Here is a 15,325-nt window from a genome sequence, read left to right as displayed (position 1 = left end):
AAGCAATATGTATAAATAGCTAGAAATGTGGGCTGAATCTCTCTAATTTTGTGATGAAAATCTCGCTTTAGAAGGAAATCTCGTTAGAAATGTGGGTTGAATTTCGCTAATTTTGTGATGTGATGAGGATCTCGCTCTAGAAGAAAATCTCGACGAACACTCAAATTAATTTCATTCTTTAATTAATGAGGTTAAATTAATTTCACTCTTTAATAAATGCACCCAACTCTCTCCAACAACCACTTCTTTCTCCCTCTTCTATTTATAGATGACTTCTCATTCATATGTTTTATATTTCCATTGTCTTTTTCCACTATATTTCCATTGTCTTTTTCCACGTTTCATATTTCCATGGTCTTTCTCCACTAAAAGAGGTATGCTTTTGTTGGTTTCTCTTTAGTTCAATTTATTTTTTTTGTTGGTTACTTCTTAGTTCAATTTATTTTATTTTAATTCTAATCTATCATTATTTTGTGTTTCTTGTGGGGTCCAAACTAACAAATCATTCCTAATTAGTTTGAGGAAGTTTGTTATTTTGAGGTTCAGAGTATCTCTTTTTTTTAGGATTAATTTTTTTATTTTTTTATGGAAATATGTTATTTGTTAATTGTTGGTCACATTTTTTTTGAAATACTAGTTCACAAATTTTTTTATTAATGGTTGGCGACATTATATTTTTTAATCTGATACTTCTCAAATTTTTTATGAATTATGGGTGAAATAGTACTATTATGTAATTTTTTTTATCTAATAATAAGTTTATTTCAATGGGTGAAAAATAATGAGGATTTTGCTCATGAGGAGGATCTCGCTCATGAGGGGGATCTCGTTCATGAAGAGCGAGATCCTCCTCATGAGCGAGATCCTCATTGTTTTTTATCTCCTCTGATACTTCTTAAATTTTTGATGAATTATGGGTGAAATAGTACTGTTATGTAATTTTATTTATCTAATAATACGTTCATTTCAATGGGTGAAAAATAATGAGGATCTCGCTCATGAGGAGGATCTCGCTCTTCATGATCGAGATCCTCATTGTTTTTCACCTCCTCTTATACTTCTCAAATTTTTGATGAATTATGGGTGAAATAGTACTGTTATGTAATTTTTTTTTTTTATCTAATAATACCTTCATTTTAATTCTTTCTCTTTTTTTTTTCAGCTTCAATAAGATCATATTCTATACATTTTGGTGTGTTATTATCAAGCTAGTTTCAGGATTAATTAGTATGTCTTACTATCGTTTCACAATCAAAATTGATTTTTTTAAAAATTATGTAATTGTAATGAAACGATGGTATTAATATTATAACTAATATTTAATTTTTGAAAACTATAGTTTCTAATCAGTGACATAAGAATTAAAAAAATATTGCACGCCAATATTCATACAATCGGTTCACCAAGTTTTGAAAATATGGAAAAATGCATATTTTTTTCTATATACATCGTTTTAACACATCTTTCGGTGAAAATTTGTTGTTCTAGGAACTAGGATTATGACAAGTTTAGATTATTATAGGTACATTGGGCCCTAAAAAAAAAAAAAAAAAAAAAAACCCCACTAGGCCCTTAAAAAGACTTAACTAAAATACCTTCAACCCTATCCTTAGGAAAAAACCCACTAAGCCCTTGAAAACATGTATTTTTAGATTATTATAGGTATATTGGGAAATAACACCATAAATCTAAACTATAACCCAATATGCCCAATACCGACGCTTGATATCGTTTGCTATTCTTTCTTAATCATGAAACATAATCCGCCAAATACCTTACCCTTTTAGGAACAATTTGTGTATCCCTTTCTCTATAAAGATGGATACTATTGAAGACCTCTTTTCGATCATGAGAATTATTTCGCACTCTCAAATACAGTTGTTCATAACACTAACCACGCTATTAAACAACTACCGAAGGATAAAGAGACAACCGACATATGTTAGGCACTACATTAGGTAGTTGACCTTTCGCCTAATTTACAAGAGTGACTTGGCATGTCGTGAAAGCACCCGAATGGATAGACGTGCCTTTACGATTCTATGTAATATGCTACGATCGACTGGTTGTTTGGAACCAACAAGATGTATGGATGTTGAAGAGATGGTTGTGATATTCCTACACATTCTTGCACACGATGTCAAGAATCGAGTGGTATGCAGAAACTTTTCGAGGTATGGTGAGACAGTTTCGAGATATTTCAACGCAGTTCTTAGGGCAGTCTTACAACTTCACACTGTTTTGTTAAGAAAACCAGAACCGATCACAAATATATGCACCGATGGAAGATAGAAGTGGTTTCAAGTACAAAAAGTACTCAGTTTTTTATATGAATACGTCATAAATATGCATGCAACGATAGATTTTTTTTTTTAATTCATTCTGATCACTTAAGAGAAACAGAATTGTCTAGGTGCGTTAGACGGCACATACATTAAAGTGAATGTTAGTGTCGTCGATCGACCTCGATATAGGACGAGAAAGGGAGAGATTGCCACAAATGTTCTTGCGCTGTGTGATCAAAATGGGGAGTTCGTCTTCATTTTGCCAGGGTGGGAAGGGTCTGCAGTCGATTCAAAGGTTCTTAGGGATATAGTTTCGCGACCGTACGGATTGAGGGTTCCAAAGGGTATTATAATAACCGTGTACGTTATTTAAACATGTGTACCTGCCACAACACATGTGCATGACATTTCGAAACGTGTACAGGATACTATTACCTACGTGATGCTGGATACCCCAACGCTGAAGGATTCTTGGCACCGTACAGAGGGGAGTGATACCATCTCTCCGATTGGCGTGGAGCAGGAACACACCGACAACTGCAAGAGAATTTTTCAACATGAAACATTCTTCAGCAAGGAACGTGATCGAGCGAGCGTTTGGGTTGCTAAAAGGGCGGTGGGCTATTCTTAGGGGAAAATCATTCTACCCAATACAAGTCCAATGTCGAACAATAACTGCATGTTGCCTTATTCACAACTTGATCACATGGGAATCGGTGCAATGCTTGATGTGCCCGATGAGGAGAATTCTGCATCAGTTGATCTTGATGAGGATCATATTGAATTTGTTGAATCATCAGAGGAATGGACCAAGTTCAGGGATGACTTAGCGGTCGAAGTGTTTATTCAATGGCAAAGAGCCTGATTATTTAATGTTCATTGCTTACTTTTCTTTTACTATTGAATGGAATTTAATTAAGGAACATTCCAAGTATGTCGTGAAAATATTTTGTGCCAAGACTCTAAATGAACAAGTTAAATTGGAACATATAATTTCAGCAGTTTATCCTTTGTTTGTGCATGTGTTAAATTTATAGCATCTTTTCATTCAACAAACATATGCATGCAGCATAATGACAGGTAATGGTAAGAGGTCTAAACACGTATGGTCGAAGGTGTAGGAAGCTAAGTTGGTGGAAGCTCTATTGTATTTGGTGGAGACCGGTTGGAGGTCCGATGATGGGACGTTTCGACCAGGACACCTACAACACTTGGAGCGAATTTTGCATGAGAAAGTGCTCGGGTGCGCACTGAATCAAAACCCCATTGAGTGCAAGGTGAGGAGTCTGAAGAAATAATACAACGTAGTATCAGAGATGTTAAGTCAGTTGGGGTTCGGCTGGAATGAGGAGTTCAAATGTGTCTAGGTCGAGAGGGAGATTTTCGATCTTTGGGTTCGGGTAAGATTCTAGAAAAAAAATGTACGGATATGTGTTATAATATAAATATTAATAATGTGTATGTGTATCAATGTAGAGTCATCCCAATGCGAAGGAGATGTGGAACAAGCCCTTCCCACATTATGATGACCTCTCCACCGTATTTGGGAAAGATAGAGCAGTAGGGCAATCAAGTGAGGACCCATACGTGATGGCGAGAATGCATTCAGAGAGTTTGAAGATGAGATTCGACTTGGATCACAGGACTGTCACACCCCTGAGGTTCGCCAAACAGAATCACCATTAAATCAAGATGAAATAGATGAAGAGCCAACAAAGCAATCTACAGGTAGAGCGAGTGTACCTGCCGAGTCATCTCAAGGTAGTAAGAGGAAGAGGTCATCATTCCAAGTTGAAATGATCGACATCATGAGATCGACTGTTGAAATGCAGAGCACACATATGAGTAGACTTGCATCGTGGCAAAAGGAGAAGTATGAGCTGGAGTTCGGGCGTCGGAAGGAAGTAGTAAATGCCATATACAACATTGATGGCCTGGATGAGGATGATCAGGTCACCCTTATTGACCTCGTTGTCACAAACATTCAGAAGACAGATCGCTTCCTTACAGTACCAGAAAACGCATGGAAGAGGTACTGCCTCCGTTTACTTGGAAGAAACATGTAGACTGACCACACCCCTACATTTTGTTTATAGTTCTTTTGGATAACAGCAAATGGACAATGGACTGTCATGTCGAAAAGAATGATAACTTTTGCATACTTGAAACACATGTACTTTTTGTGTTTGTAAATATAACTAATATTATAAGTATCGAAAATAACATATATTTTATGAATTTTTTTTTTGATATATATACGTACAAACATTCAATATGAAATATATATACTTTCAATATATATACATACAATATACAATATACCAATTAATTGAGCAGCAATATTAAATATATTTTGTTGGTATGTTTTACCGATTGAAGAAAATTAGAATTATTACAGCTTTTGAAAAGAATATATGAAAAATAATCTATTATGTTCTACAAATTGAGAAAAAAAATTGAGATTGTCTAGTTTATGTCATAAATGATTTGAGAAAATACGTATATATTTGAAAATTAATCAACAATAACAAAGCATAAAACTAAAAAAAATAAAAGAATGAAATAAAAAACAAACAGAAAAAAATAGAACTAATCTCATTCACAAAAAAACTGCATTAGATCCTTCAACTTAACTCAACTCTGCACAATAAACACAGACAATAATTACCAATTTAACTCAACTCTACACAACAAACACAGACAATAATTACCAATTCAACTCAACTCTACACAACAAACACAGACAATTTATCTCCCCAGATAATATAATTCTCCAGATAATAATTACCAACTCAACTCAACTACTTTTATCACATACTGTTTGATAAATGGGTATGAGTTATTGAGTTGGGTGGATTTTTATTACTATGTTTGTTAAGCCCATAAAGAAAACCTATGGGTTATTAAAACCCTTTTTTTACCCACTCAAAACTCTCCTTTTTTATCCCTCGAAACTAGGACCTTTTATATTTATATGGTTGTTTTCAAAACTCATTATATTAGAGAAATATTAGACCTTTTATATTAGAGAAATATTGTTGTTTTGTTAGAAGTCGAGGGTTAAGGATTCAATTAATGTAGAGGCTGAACGTTGAGAACTCGACAAACAAATAAAAACTTGAAAACAATATGTATATTAGGGTTGTCGAAGGTTGAAGTTTCGACATACATAACTCGACAAACAAAAAAAAAAAAAAACTTGGAAACAATATGTATAAAGAGTTGTACATAAGTCAAAACTTCAACCCTCGACAAGTGAAATCTTGCAAATTTTGTGATGAGGATCTCGCTCTAGAAGTAAATCTCTCTAATTTTGTGATGAGGATCTCGTTCTAGAAGGAAATCTCGCCAGAAATGTGGGCTGAATCTTGCTAATTTTGTGATGAGGATCTTGTTCTAGAAGTAAATCTCGCTAATTTTGTGATGAGGATCTCGTTCTAGAAGGAAATCTCGCTAGAAATGTAGGCTGAATCTCGCTAATTTTGTGATGAGGATCTCGCTCTAGAAGGAATCTCACTAGAAATGTGGACTGAATCTCGCTAATTTTGTGATGAGGATCTCGCTCTAGAAGGAAATCTCGTTAGAAATGAGGATCTTGCTCATGAAGATCCTTATGAGCAAGATCCTCATTGTTTTTTTTTTTTTTTTTTTTTTTTTTTTTTTTTTTATGGAAATATGTTATTTCTATTTACTTGACTTTACTATTTGTATTTACTTAACTTTACTACCAACGTGGCTGCTACTTACTTTCAACTAACATTCAAATTAATTTCACTCTTTAATTAATGAGGTTAAATTAATTTCACTCTTTAATAAATGGTTGAAGGTGGAGGACGCTAAGTTGGTGGAAGCTCTATTGTATTTGGTGGAGACCGGTTGGAGGTTCGACAATGGGACGTTTCGACCGGGATATCTACAACACTTGGAGCAAATTCTGCATGAAAAAGTGCTCGGGTGCGCATTGAATCAGATCACCATTGAGTGCAAGGTGAGGAGTCTAAAGAAACAATACAACGCAGTATCATAGATGTTAAGTCAGTCGGGGTTCGGCTGGAACGAGGAGTTCAAATGTGTTCAGGTCGAGAAGGAGATTTTCGATCTTTGGGTTCGGGTAAGATTCTAGAAAAAAAATGTACGGGTACGTGTTATAATATAAATATTAATAATGTGTATGTGTATCAATGTAGAGTCATCCCAATGCGAAGGGGATGTGGAACAAGTCATTCCCACAATATGATGACCTCTCCACCGTATTTGGGAAAGACAGAGCAGTAGGGCAATCAAGTGAGAACCCATACGTGATGGGGACGAATGCATTCAGAGAGTTTGAAGATGAGATTCGACTTGGATCACAAGACTGTCACATCCCTGAGGTTTGCCAGACAGAATCACCATTAAATCAAGATGAAATAGATGAAGAGCTAGTAGAGCAATCTACAGGTAGAACGAGTGTACCTCCGAGTCATCTTGAGGCAGTAAGAGGAAGAGGCCATCATTCCAAGCTGAAATGATCGACATCATGAGATCGACTGTTAAAATGCAGAGCACACACATGGGTAGACTTGCATCGTGGTAAAAGGAGAAGTATGAGCTGGAGTTCGGGCGTCGGAAGGAAGTAGTAAATGCCATATACAACATTGATGGCCTGGATGAGGATGATCAGGTCACCCTTATTGACCTTGTTGTCATAGACATTCAGAAGACAATTTGCTTCCTTGCAGTACCAGAACACGCACGGAAGAGGTACTGCCTCCGTCTACTCGGAAGAAACATGTAGACTGACCACACACCTATATTTTGTTTATAGTTCTTTTGGATAACAGCAAATGGACAATGGACTGTCATGTCGAAAAGAATGATAACTTTTGCATACTTGAAAATATGTAATTTTTGTGTTTGTAAATATAACTAATATTATAAGTATTGAAAAGAACATATATTTTGTGATTTTTTTTTTTTTGGATATATACATACAAATATTCAATATGAAATATATATATCTTCAATATATATACAAACATTCAATATATATACATACAATATAAAATATACCAATTAATTGAGCAACAATATTAAATATATTTTGTTGGTATGTTTTACCGATGGAAGAAAATTAGAATTATTACAGTTTTTGAAAAGAATATATGAAAAATAATCTATTATGTTCTACAAATTGAGAAAAAAAATTGAGATTGTCTAGTTTATGTCATAAATGATTTGAGAAAATACGTGTATATTTGAAAGTAATCAACAATAGCAAAGCATAAAACTAAAAAATAAATAGAAAAAAATAGAACTAATCTCATTCACAAAAAAACTGCATCAGATCCTCCAACTCAACTCTGCACAACAAACACAGATAATAATTACCAACTCAACGCAACTTTGCACAACAAATACAGACAATAATTACCAATTCAACTCAACTCTGCACAACAAACACAGACAATGATTACCAACTCAACTCAACTCTGCACAACAAACACAGATAATTTAACTCCTCAGATAATTTAACTCTCCAGATAATAATTACCAACTCAACTCAACTCTCTACTTTTATCACATAACAAACACACCCTTAGAGACTAAAAAGGTATATTTTGCAAACTTAGGGATCAAATACAATTTTCAAAACTCAGGACTAAAAATGTTGTTTTTCCTTTTTTTTTAAAGATATAAATAAACACTAGAAAATTTTAGAAAAGTAAACAAGTTAAAAAAAAAAAATACTCTTTTTATCCCGCTAAAAGTCATTTCAAGGGAGGAAGAAAACAAATACTTGAGGCACTCCTTCACTAGTTCAATAGTTTTTGCATTGGAAGATAGGATATGAGAGGGTTGCAAACCTTCAATAATAAGATGGATAGTCCATTTTTGAGTTACTGTTAGAACAATTGGATTCTCATGAAGAGCCAACAGAGAAAATTAACTAGGGATGTTTAAATAAACAGATAATCCCAACAATATATATATATATATATAAGAGTTGGATTGGATTGAATTTTGTTAAACTTTTTTCTATTTTTATTGGATTGGGTTGGCTAAAAAATATTTGGGTTGATCCAACCTAACTCAAATTATTTATATATATATATATATATACACATTTATCTCTGTTTAAAGTTTGATTACTTTGTATTGATTATTTGTGAATTTTTAATATCTTTCTTTTAAAATTGTTATGATATTTTTGTTATTTAAAGTTTGTAATAAATATAACAGATATTTGATATTTAGCATTTGAATTTTATGAGATTTTAGTTATTAGTCATGTGTTATATATAAATTTACATATTTTTAATTAAGAAGAAAAAATAAGTTATGACCCGACAATTCGACCCAACCCAACTCAAATTTCTGAATTTTAAGGGTTGAGTTACATTTGGGTTACGGGTGTTTAAAAAATTGATGGCCCGAGAAAATCGATCAACCCAACCCAACCTGTGTGGTTTTGAGGTTGGGTTATCAACTCTTTCGGGTTGGGTTGGGTTCAAATAAATGAAAAAGTTATGGGTTGAGTTGGTTCATGGGTTCACTTAAAAATCCCAAATCAACTCGAGCTTATTATAAACTTTAAAATGTATATATATATTTTTACTTATGATATAATTAGATATACATATATTTATTTTATTTATTTAATTTCATTAGTTTTTTTAATAATTTATTCTCTAACAACTCCTTCAAATAATTTTTTGGTACTTTGGAAACAGATTTTACATTATATGAATTAAAATTGAGTTGTTAATCTTAATTCAATATACGAAAATAATTAGCTCAAACTTTTACGTAGTAACATTTTATTTTCTTTTAGATCAACGATTTAAGTAAATGACCCGAGCAACCCGAATCAATCCAACCTAAATGTTCCATAATTAGGTTGGGTTCATTTTTTTAAAAGACGGTTATTTGGGTAGAAGAAATTTACCATTTGAACAATTGGGTTAAGTCCAAAAAGTCTTTCAAACCCAACCTAGTCCACAAATGTCCTTTGGATTGTCAACCTAACTAACTCGAATTTTTGGATTAGTTAAAATATACTCTCAACTTGACCTGACTTAATCTAATCCATGTATACCCCTAAAATTAATTTGGAATTGCAAACAGAGGTCGAGAAGTTAAAGTTGACATATTATCTTTGTAGAAGCTCACTAGAAGTTAATTGATTTGCTTTTAGAGTATGTTGATGTTTTTGCTTGGGTTTATACCTACTATTCCGTCTGGTTTTTAGTTTCTAGTCTGATTTTATTAGTAGCCATGATTGAGGCTAAATTGTCTTTTTTAAATTTACTTTCAGAAGCTCTCAAGCTACTTTTGATTATTGAAATTGGGAAAATATCAATTTTTACTCTGAATGTATAAATTTAAACTGAACTTTTGTTAGTGTATCAATTTATCCATCCACTCTATCATTTTGTCAACAAAAAAAAGAAAGAAAAAAAAAACTACCCTCCCATTAGGCTTCATTTGAAAAGACCTTAGATAGAACTTATAATTGTATCAATTAAACTCAAACTTTTATAAATGAATCAATTTATATTCTTAGTCATAATTTTCTATCAAAACTGTCAATGCATTTACTCTAATTATTCATTTTGCAAAACTAATATTTGAAGAAGTCTATATACATTTAAAAATGAATGCATGGATGGCTTTCAAAAGAAATTGCAAGGAAGGGTAAAAGTTGATTGACTTATGAAGATTTAAGAGTTTAATTGACTCAAAGTATAAATTACACATGATATTAGAAGAAGAAAATCTGAAAGAGGGTGTAGACAGATACACTTACAAAAGTTTAGGATTTAAATTGATATCATTATTAGTTGGATTGATTTTATAAATTGATATTAAATTTTACCAACCACTTTTAATTGGTAAAACCGCTATTTAAAATGTTAACCAATCCCAAAATGAATATTACTCAACTGGCATAGTACATATACTGTCAATTTTAATTTCAGATGTTCGATTCCTAAACCCTAGGTATTAACTCAATACCTTTGAAAAGAAAATGTTAATCAACCTTAGAAATGGGGAAAAATATTTTTAGTCTATCTATTAAAAATAAAATAGATAACTAATATTCTTAAAACTATTGTTGTTTAAAAAAAAGAAGAAATATTGGTTATTTTATTGTAAATAAAAAAATGAGGAGGGTCTTGAATACGAGTAATTGGTATTGAATATTAGGAAGAAATGGTGTTCAAAACTAAAAGGTTGGTCATTTTTTATTTAGACTTTGGTACGTATTTCATTTTCCAAGGTCAAAAGAAATGACGGTCCTGCGCGTACCAAATTTCGGCTGCTCTACCTCTATAAATACTGCTCCAATGCAAAATCAACTCAATCCCAATCCCAATCCCAATCGCGAGCAGGTGGACGGAGACGGTTTGTTTTCCTCTGAAAGTTTTTCTCAATGGCTTCAATGGCGTCTTCAAGCCCTTATTGTTTCTGCAACCGTTACAGAAATGCTCGCTTACGCTCTGCTTCCATCTCCACCTTCCCCCGTATCATCCTCTGTCACCAGCACCAAAGCCGCGACCAATCCGCTGAAAATATCAATCGAAGGTACTCTCTCTCCTTCTCTCTCTCTGTTTCCTTAAGAATTGAAGTTTCTTAAATGTGAATCGTTTCATCTTGAAGGGAAATAGTACTGCGGAGTAGCGAATTAGCGGTCATTGGAGCGATTTTTAACTTGAGGTATGTCGACGCATTTCCCTGTTCTCGTTTCTCTGCTTAATGTTGGTGTGTATTATGAGTCTTCAGACGATAGTCGTTTTGATATTATCCTGTTCTTGTTTGAGAAATGAAAATTCGAGCGTGTTTTTCTATTCGACGAATTGCCGGTGGACTTTCCGTTGCTGCCGTGGTTGAAGTTTAATGATCTGTGCTAACTTTGTTTGTGACTTGGAAGCCTCATCTTCTTGTCTGATTTTGTGGTGTTAATTTATCAATCTGTCCATGTTTCTTTTTTCAAGTAATACCCTTCTCTTTGCAACATTGAAAAATTTGTTCAAATTGTACGAGTGTACTCAATATTTTTGTCCGTTTCGTACTCTTGAAACTTCCTATTTGGTAATTGAACTTTAGCTTATTAACTACAATGGTCACTACACTATTCTTCAATACCAAACTTTTTGAGTCTAGTAAATTTAATTCTTGGGACGAAACTTTGAATTTTAGTAGCATCTGTACTAGTTTGACACAAACGTAGAAGCAGAAAGAGGAAGATATAATTTATACCAAAATCTGAGGCTCTTATACATAAAAGAACTTGTATTGTGTTTCTACGTAAATATATTTTCAAGAACTACTTCTTTCTTTGTTTTGTTTTGTTTTTTTCTTTTTTTTCAAATTTTGGTGTAGATTTTGAAAAGGTGTGTTAAGAAAAGGTTATTGAACGAAATCAAGGGGAAGTAAATTTTGGGAATCTGGCTCTTGTTTTAGCCAGGGATACAAATTTTGATTGAGCGATGTTATCTGTTTTTAATGCAGTGGGAAAAAGCCTGAATATCTTGGTGTGCAGAAAAACCAACCAAGTTTGGCACTGTGTCCAGCAACTAGGAACTGTATATCTACTTCAGAAAATGTCAGCGATCTCACCCATTATGCTCCACCATGGTAAATCCATTTCCCCACTAAAAAAGTCCTGTTAATTTAAGTTTCAATGAAGTTTTGATAATAATTCTCAACACATTTAAATTTCTCTTGCGTAACTCAACACATTTTCTTACGCAAAGTCTTTCCAAAAAGTGAGAATACTTTCAAATATTATTTAACAGAAAAATTGAAAAGTGTGTGTTGATATCGTAGTATAAGTTTGACTTAGTTTAATGAGTGATTTCAAATGTCGGCATCACACTTTTTCTAAAATGATGATTTTAACATGTGATAATGTGAAAATAGATCTCGATAGAGAACCAAACAGGAAATGATCATATGATAACATGTTGGCCAAACCATACTGGAAAAGTCAAAACTAAGCACAACATGTTAGACCTTTCACATTTAACAGGGAATTCAATTTTTATTTTGGAACACAAAACACGTGCCTTTTCTTATTTTTGATTAAAAAATGGGATGTGATCAATGGTAATATAATGATTGACATTTTTATTATTATTAGTTAAAGAATAATATCATGGGCGGTAAGGTAAAGCAGCAAAATTGTCAGCTCAAGTGATTGATCTTTTCGTTATGAGGACTACTACTTTGTAATTAGCCTCACATCAGTATGAAATCTATCTTTAAACATGCCTCTTAACTTACAACTCTATTATGACAATCTTCACCTTTGTGCTTCCAATTTCTTGTGCATAACTTAGCTGGTTAAGGTATTATATTCTCGTCTGAAAGGTCAAAGATTTAAATTTCTACCCCCTAATTACAAAACAAAACTATGTAATCAAGAATTTATGAACTCAAATCTGTTGATTACCTCAATAGTTCTAAGATTGATGAGATGTCTCAAGATGTTGGTTTAATTCTCTGTTCTGAGGATTGTCATGAGTTATGATTATCGAATTCCATTTAATTTTTAATTCTGGCAGGAATTATAACCCAGAAGAAGGAAGAGGCAAGAAAGATCCTATAAGCAGAGAAGTGGCAATGCAGGAACTTACCCAAGTGGTAAAAACCAAGACGGACCTCTCCTTCCTTTTTAAATTCTCAGCTTATTTTGCTGTAACAAAAAAGCCAATCGATTAGTGTCGGTTTGTGAAATCCTCTGTTTCATTGCAGATAAAATCGACAAAACCCGACAAGTTTACGCCGAAGATAGTAGAGCAGAAAGATGACTATTTATTAGTGGAATATGAAAGTCCCATACTAGGGGTATGTTTAAGTTTATAACTCATTTGTGAAGTATAGACAGCTTAATGGCACTCGGGGGAAACTGAAAGTGACTAATTTTCTTTGTACAAATTAGTTTGTGGATGACGTCGAGTTTTGGTTTCCACCAGGCAAGAAGTCGATAGTAGAATACCGATCAGCATCCCGAATCGGGAACTTTGATTTTGATATCAATAGAAAGAGAATCAAGGTGAATGAATCCCTAAAAACGGAAATATCATACTTTTTTTTTTGGCATCTTACTTCATTTGATTACCCCCAAATAAAGAGTGTTTATTTAATCCATTGATTCTTGGCTTTGCATAATAATTTCAGGCTCTTAGACTGGAATTGGAGAAGAAAGGATGGGCTCCAGTAGAAAGCTTTTAGAAAAGAAGGGATATGACTCTTTTTACATAGTTCTGTCCAACTTTATGTGTTCATTACATTTCACATACAGGAAAATTTTATATTCGTCGAGGAGATTCCTCCCACTGTAATGGAAATTTATGTGAAATATTAAATGGAGGGTGGTTCTTTTTTATGACAATCCCTCCTATATAGCATGTCAATTTCTTTTAATAAAAGGCCCAAATTTGGCCCCCACAAACTTGTATTCCATCGCTCCCTAATGTATTTGATTATAAAAAAAAAATGCATGTTCGAATCTTTCTGCCTTTATTTGCTAAACTCGAAAAAGAAACGAAAATTTGCAATTGATCGACTATGTTGACAATGTTTCAATTTTATGTGTTAAAAACTGTAGGGGCTACAAGAGTTTGAACCTTGAAGCTCAAGTGAGCTAGTACAAAGTTGTTGAATCAACATCATATTGTAGGTTCTCGGATTTTCATCAAAGCAACAATTTATTCTTAAATTTGTAATAATTTAATTTCAAATTTTGATAAGTACAACAATTTCTTATCTATAGAGATCAACAAAGTGATTAATAAATTTTTCATGATGGTTACAAATTCTGAAGTATAAAAACTAAAAGTAAAGAATTAAATAATAAACGGTTAGAAATAGTCTCTTCAAGTTTTTACTTTTTAAAACAAGCATTTTTTTTTTCAAACTCGTTAGAATAGTTTTTCTCGATCCACCTCGTGCGAGATCGGTCATCGAGATTTGATAAAAAAAAAAAAAGCAACATTTTTAGATTGATTTGGACCTTCTTGCTACATCTCGACCATTACACATTGATATTCTGTTATTTTTTCAAATATTGTGCAATCTTAAAAAATTTTATACCAATTTTTTTTATATTTTCAAATTTTTTACAAATTCAACCAAATATTATATCAAATATTTATGTAACTTTTCAACTCTTTAAGTTGTTCCACAATAATATTGAATTTCCAAAGTATCTAAATTGTTTTCAAGTGATTGACTTGTAATTTTTAAAATTTGAGAAAAACAAATTTAGCAAAAGATTTAGTAAAACATGAGAAATGTATAGAATCTCGATGTTAATTTGCCCAAGATTCATTGAGAAAACCTAAATATATAGAAACTCGATGTTAAACTGCCCGAGAATTCACCAAGAAAGCTCAAATATATAGAATCTCAGTGCTAATATACTCGAGATTAATACTAAGATTTTATATAATTTTCCTATCTTACCATTTTTTTGGCAAAATTATCTTTCCCAAAATTTAAAAATTAAAATGCAATCACTTAGACCCATCTGTATAATTGTAAAATTTATTTGAAAGTTTGGAAATTTACATAATGGCCAAAAGTTGATTTTTTAACAAAATCTCGATCGTAGATCTTGTCCGAAATGTTTCGAGAAAAACTAGTTGAATGAGTTTTAAAAATACATACTAATTTTATAAAGTGAAAATTTGAAGAGGCTATTTCAGTCGTGCTAGTTTTCATTAGAAACCAATTTGATGAAGTTTGATGAGAAGTGTATGAAGATAAAATGTTAGAGAGAAAATTTCATAAAATAGCCAAAAAAACAAAAAATCTTTTCTATGGCTGACCTTTTCCACATGTGAAATACCAGATATACCCTTACTTTTTAAAACTAAAGAAGTACCTATTCCTTCTCGTTTACAAGCTTGCCTTTTCCCATTCCCATTCGCATTTGCATTCGAGTACTCCTCTCAATTTTCTCTCAACATCTCCCTTCGTCTTCGACGTCGTTCGCTGCTCATCGATCGTATCTACATGTTTTCACCTTCGTTTCAACTTCGTCTCTACCG

The 15,325-nt window shown here is 32.8% G+C and overlaps 1 protein-coding gene across 2 annotated transcripts; it reads left to right on the top strand.

Annotated features, from left to right (window-relative positions):
- The first annotated feature begins 10,545 nt into the window (after nt 1–10,545).
- LOC150032276 (uncharacterized) lies at nt 10,546–13,725 on the top strand. Of its 2 annotated transcripts, none has more exons than XM_090307771.1 (7): nt 10,546–10,853; nt 10,929–10,985; nt 11,781–11,906; nt 12,836–12,914; nt 13,026–13,118; nt 13,213–13,326; nt 13,452–13,725. In XM_090307771.1, exons 1-7 carry the CDS (start codon nt 10,702–10,704, stop codon nt 13,503–13,505), a joined length of 675 nt encoding a protein of 224 aa, XP_090163897.1. In that variant the 5' UTR covers nt 10,546–10,701; the 3' UTR covers nt 13,506–13,725. The 2 variants fall into 2 exon arrangements, 1 of the variants encoding a protein (XP_090163897.1); XR_005486200.2 differs by having other exon boundaries at nt 10,615–10,853; nt 13,247–13,326; nt 13,452–13,497.
- The last annotated feature ends 1,600 nt before the right edge of the window (nt 13,726–15,325 follow it).

The sequence above is a fragment of the Benincasa hispida genome, chromosome 12, assembly GCF_027475165.1.
Source record: "Benincasa hispida cultivar pf3 chromosome 12, pf3_genome.v1.1, whole genome shotgun sequence".
NCBI lineage: Eukaryota > Viridiplantae > Streptophyta > Magnoliopsida > Cucurbitales > Cucurbitaceae > Benincasa > Benincasa hispida.
The sequence above is the reverse complement of the archived record's forward strand: the minus strand, read 5'-3'. Positions and strand labels throughout refer to the sequence as shown.

Bases quoted from the DNA above. Each gene is read 5' to 3' on its own strand.
- LOC150032276 (XM_090307771.1), top strand. From the start codon at position 10,702: ATGGCTTCAATGGCGTCTTCAAGCCCTTATTGTTTCTGCAACCGTTAC. The intron at 10,854-10,928 runs GTACTCTCTCTC...TTCATCTTGAAG, and splicing joins GCTGAAAATATCAATCGAAG to GGAAATAGTACTGCGGAGTA. The intron at 10,986-11,780 runs GTATGTCGACGC...TTTTTAATGCAG, and splicing joins GGAGCGATTTTTAACTTGAG to TGGGAAAAAGCCTGAATATC.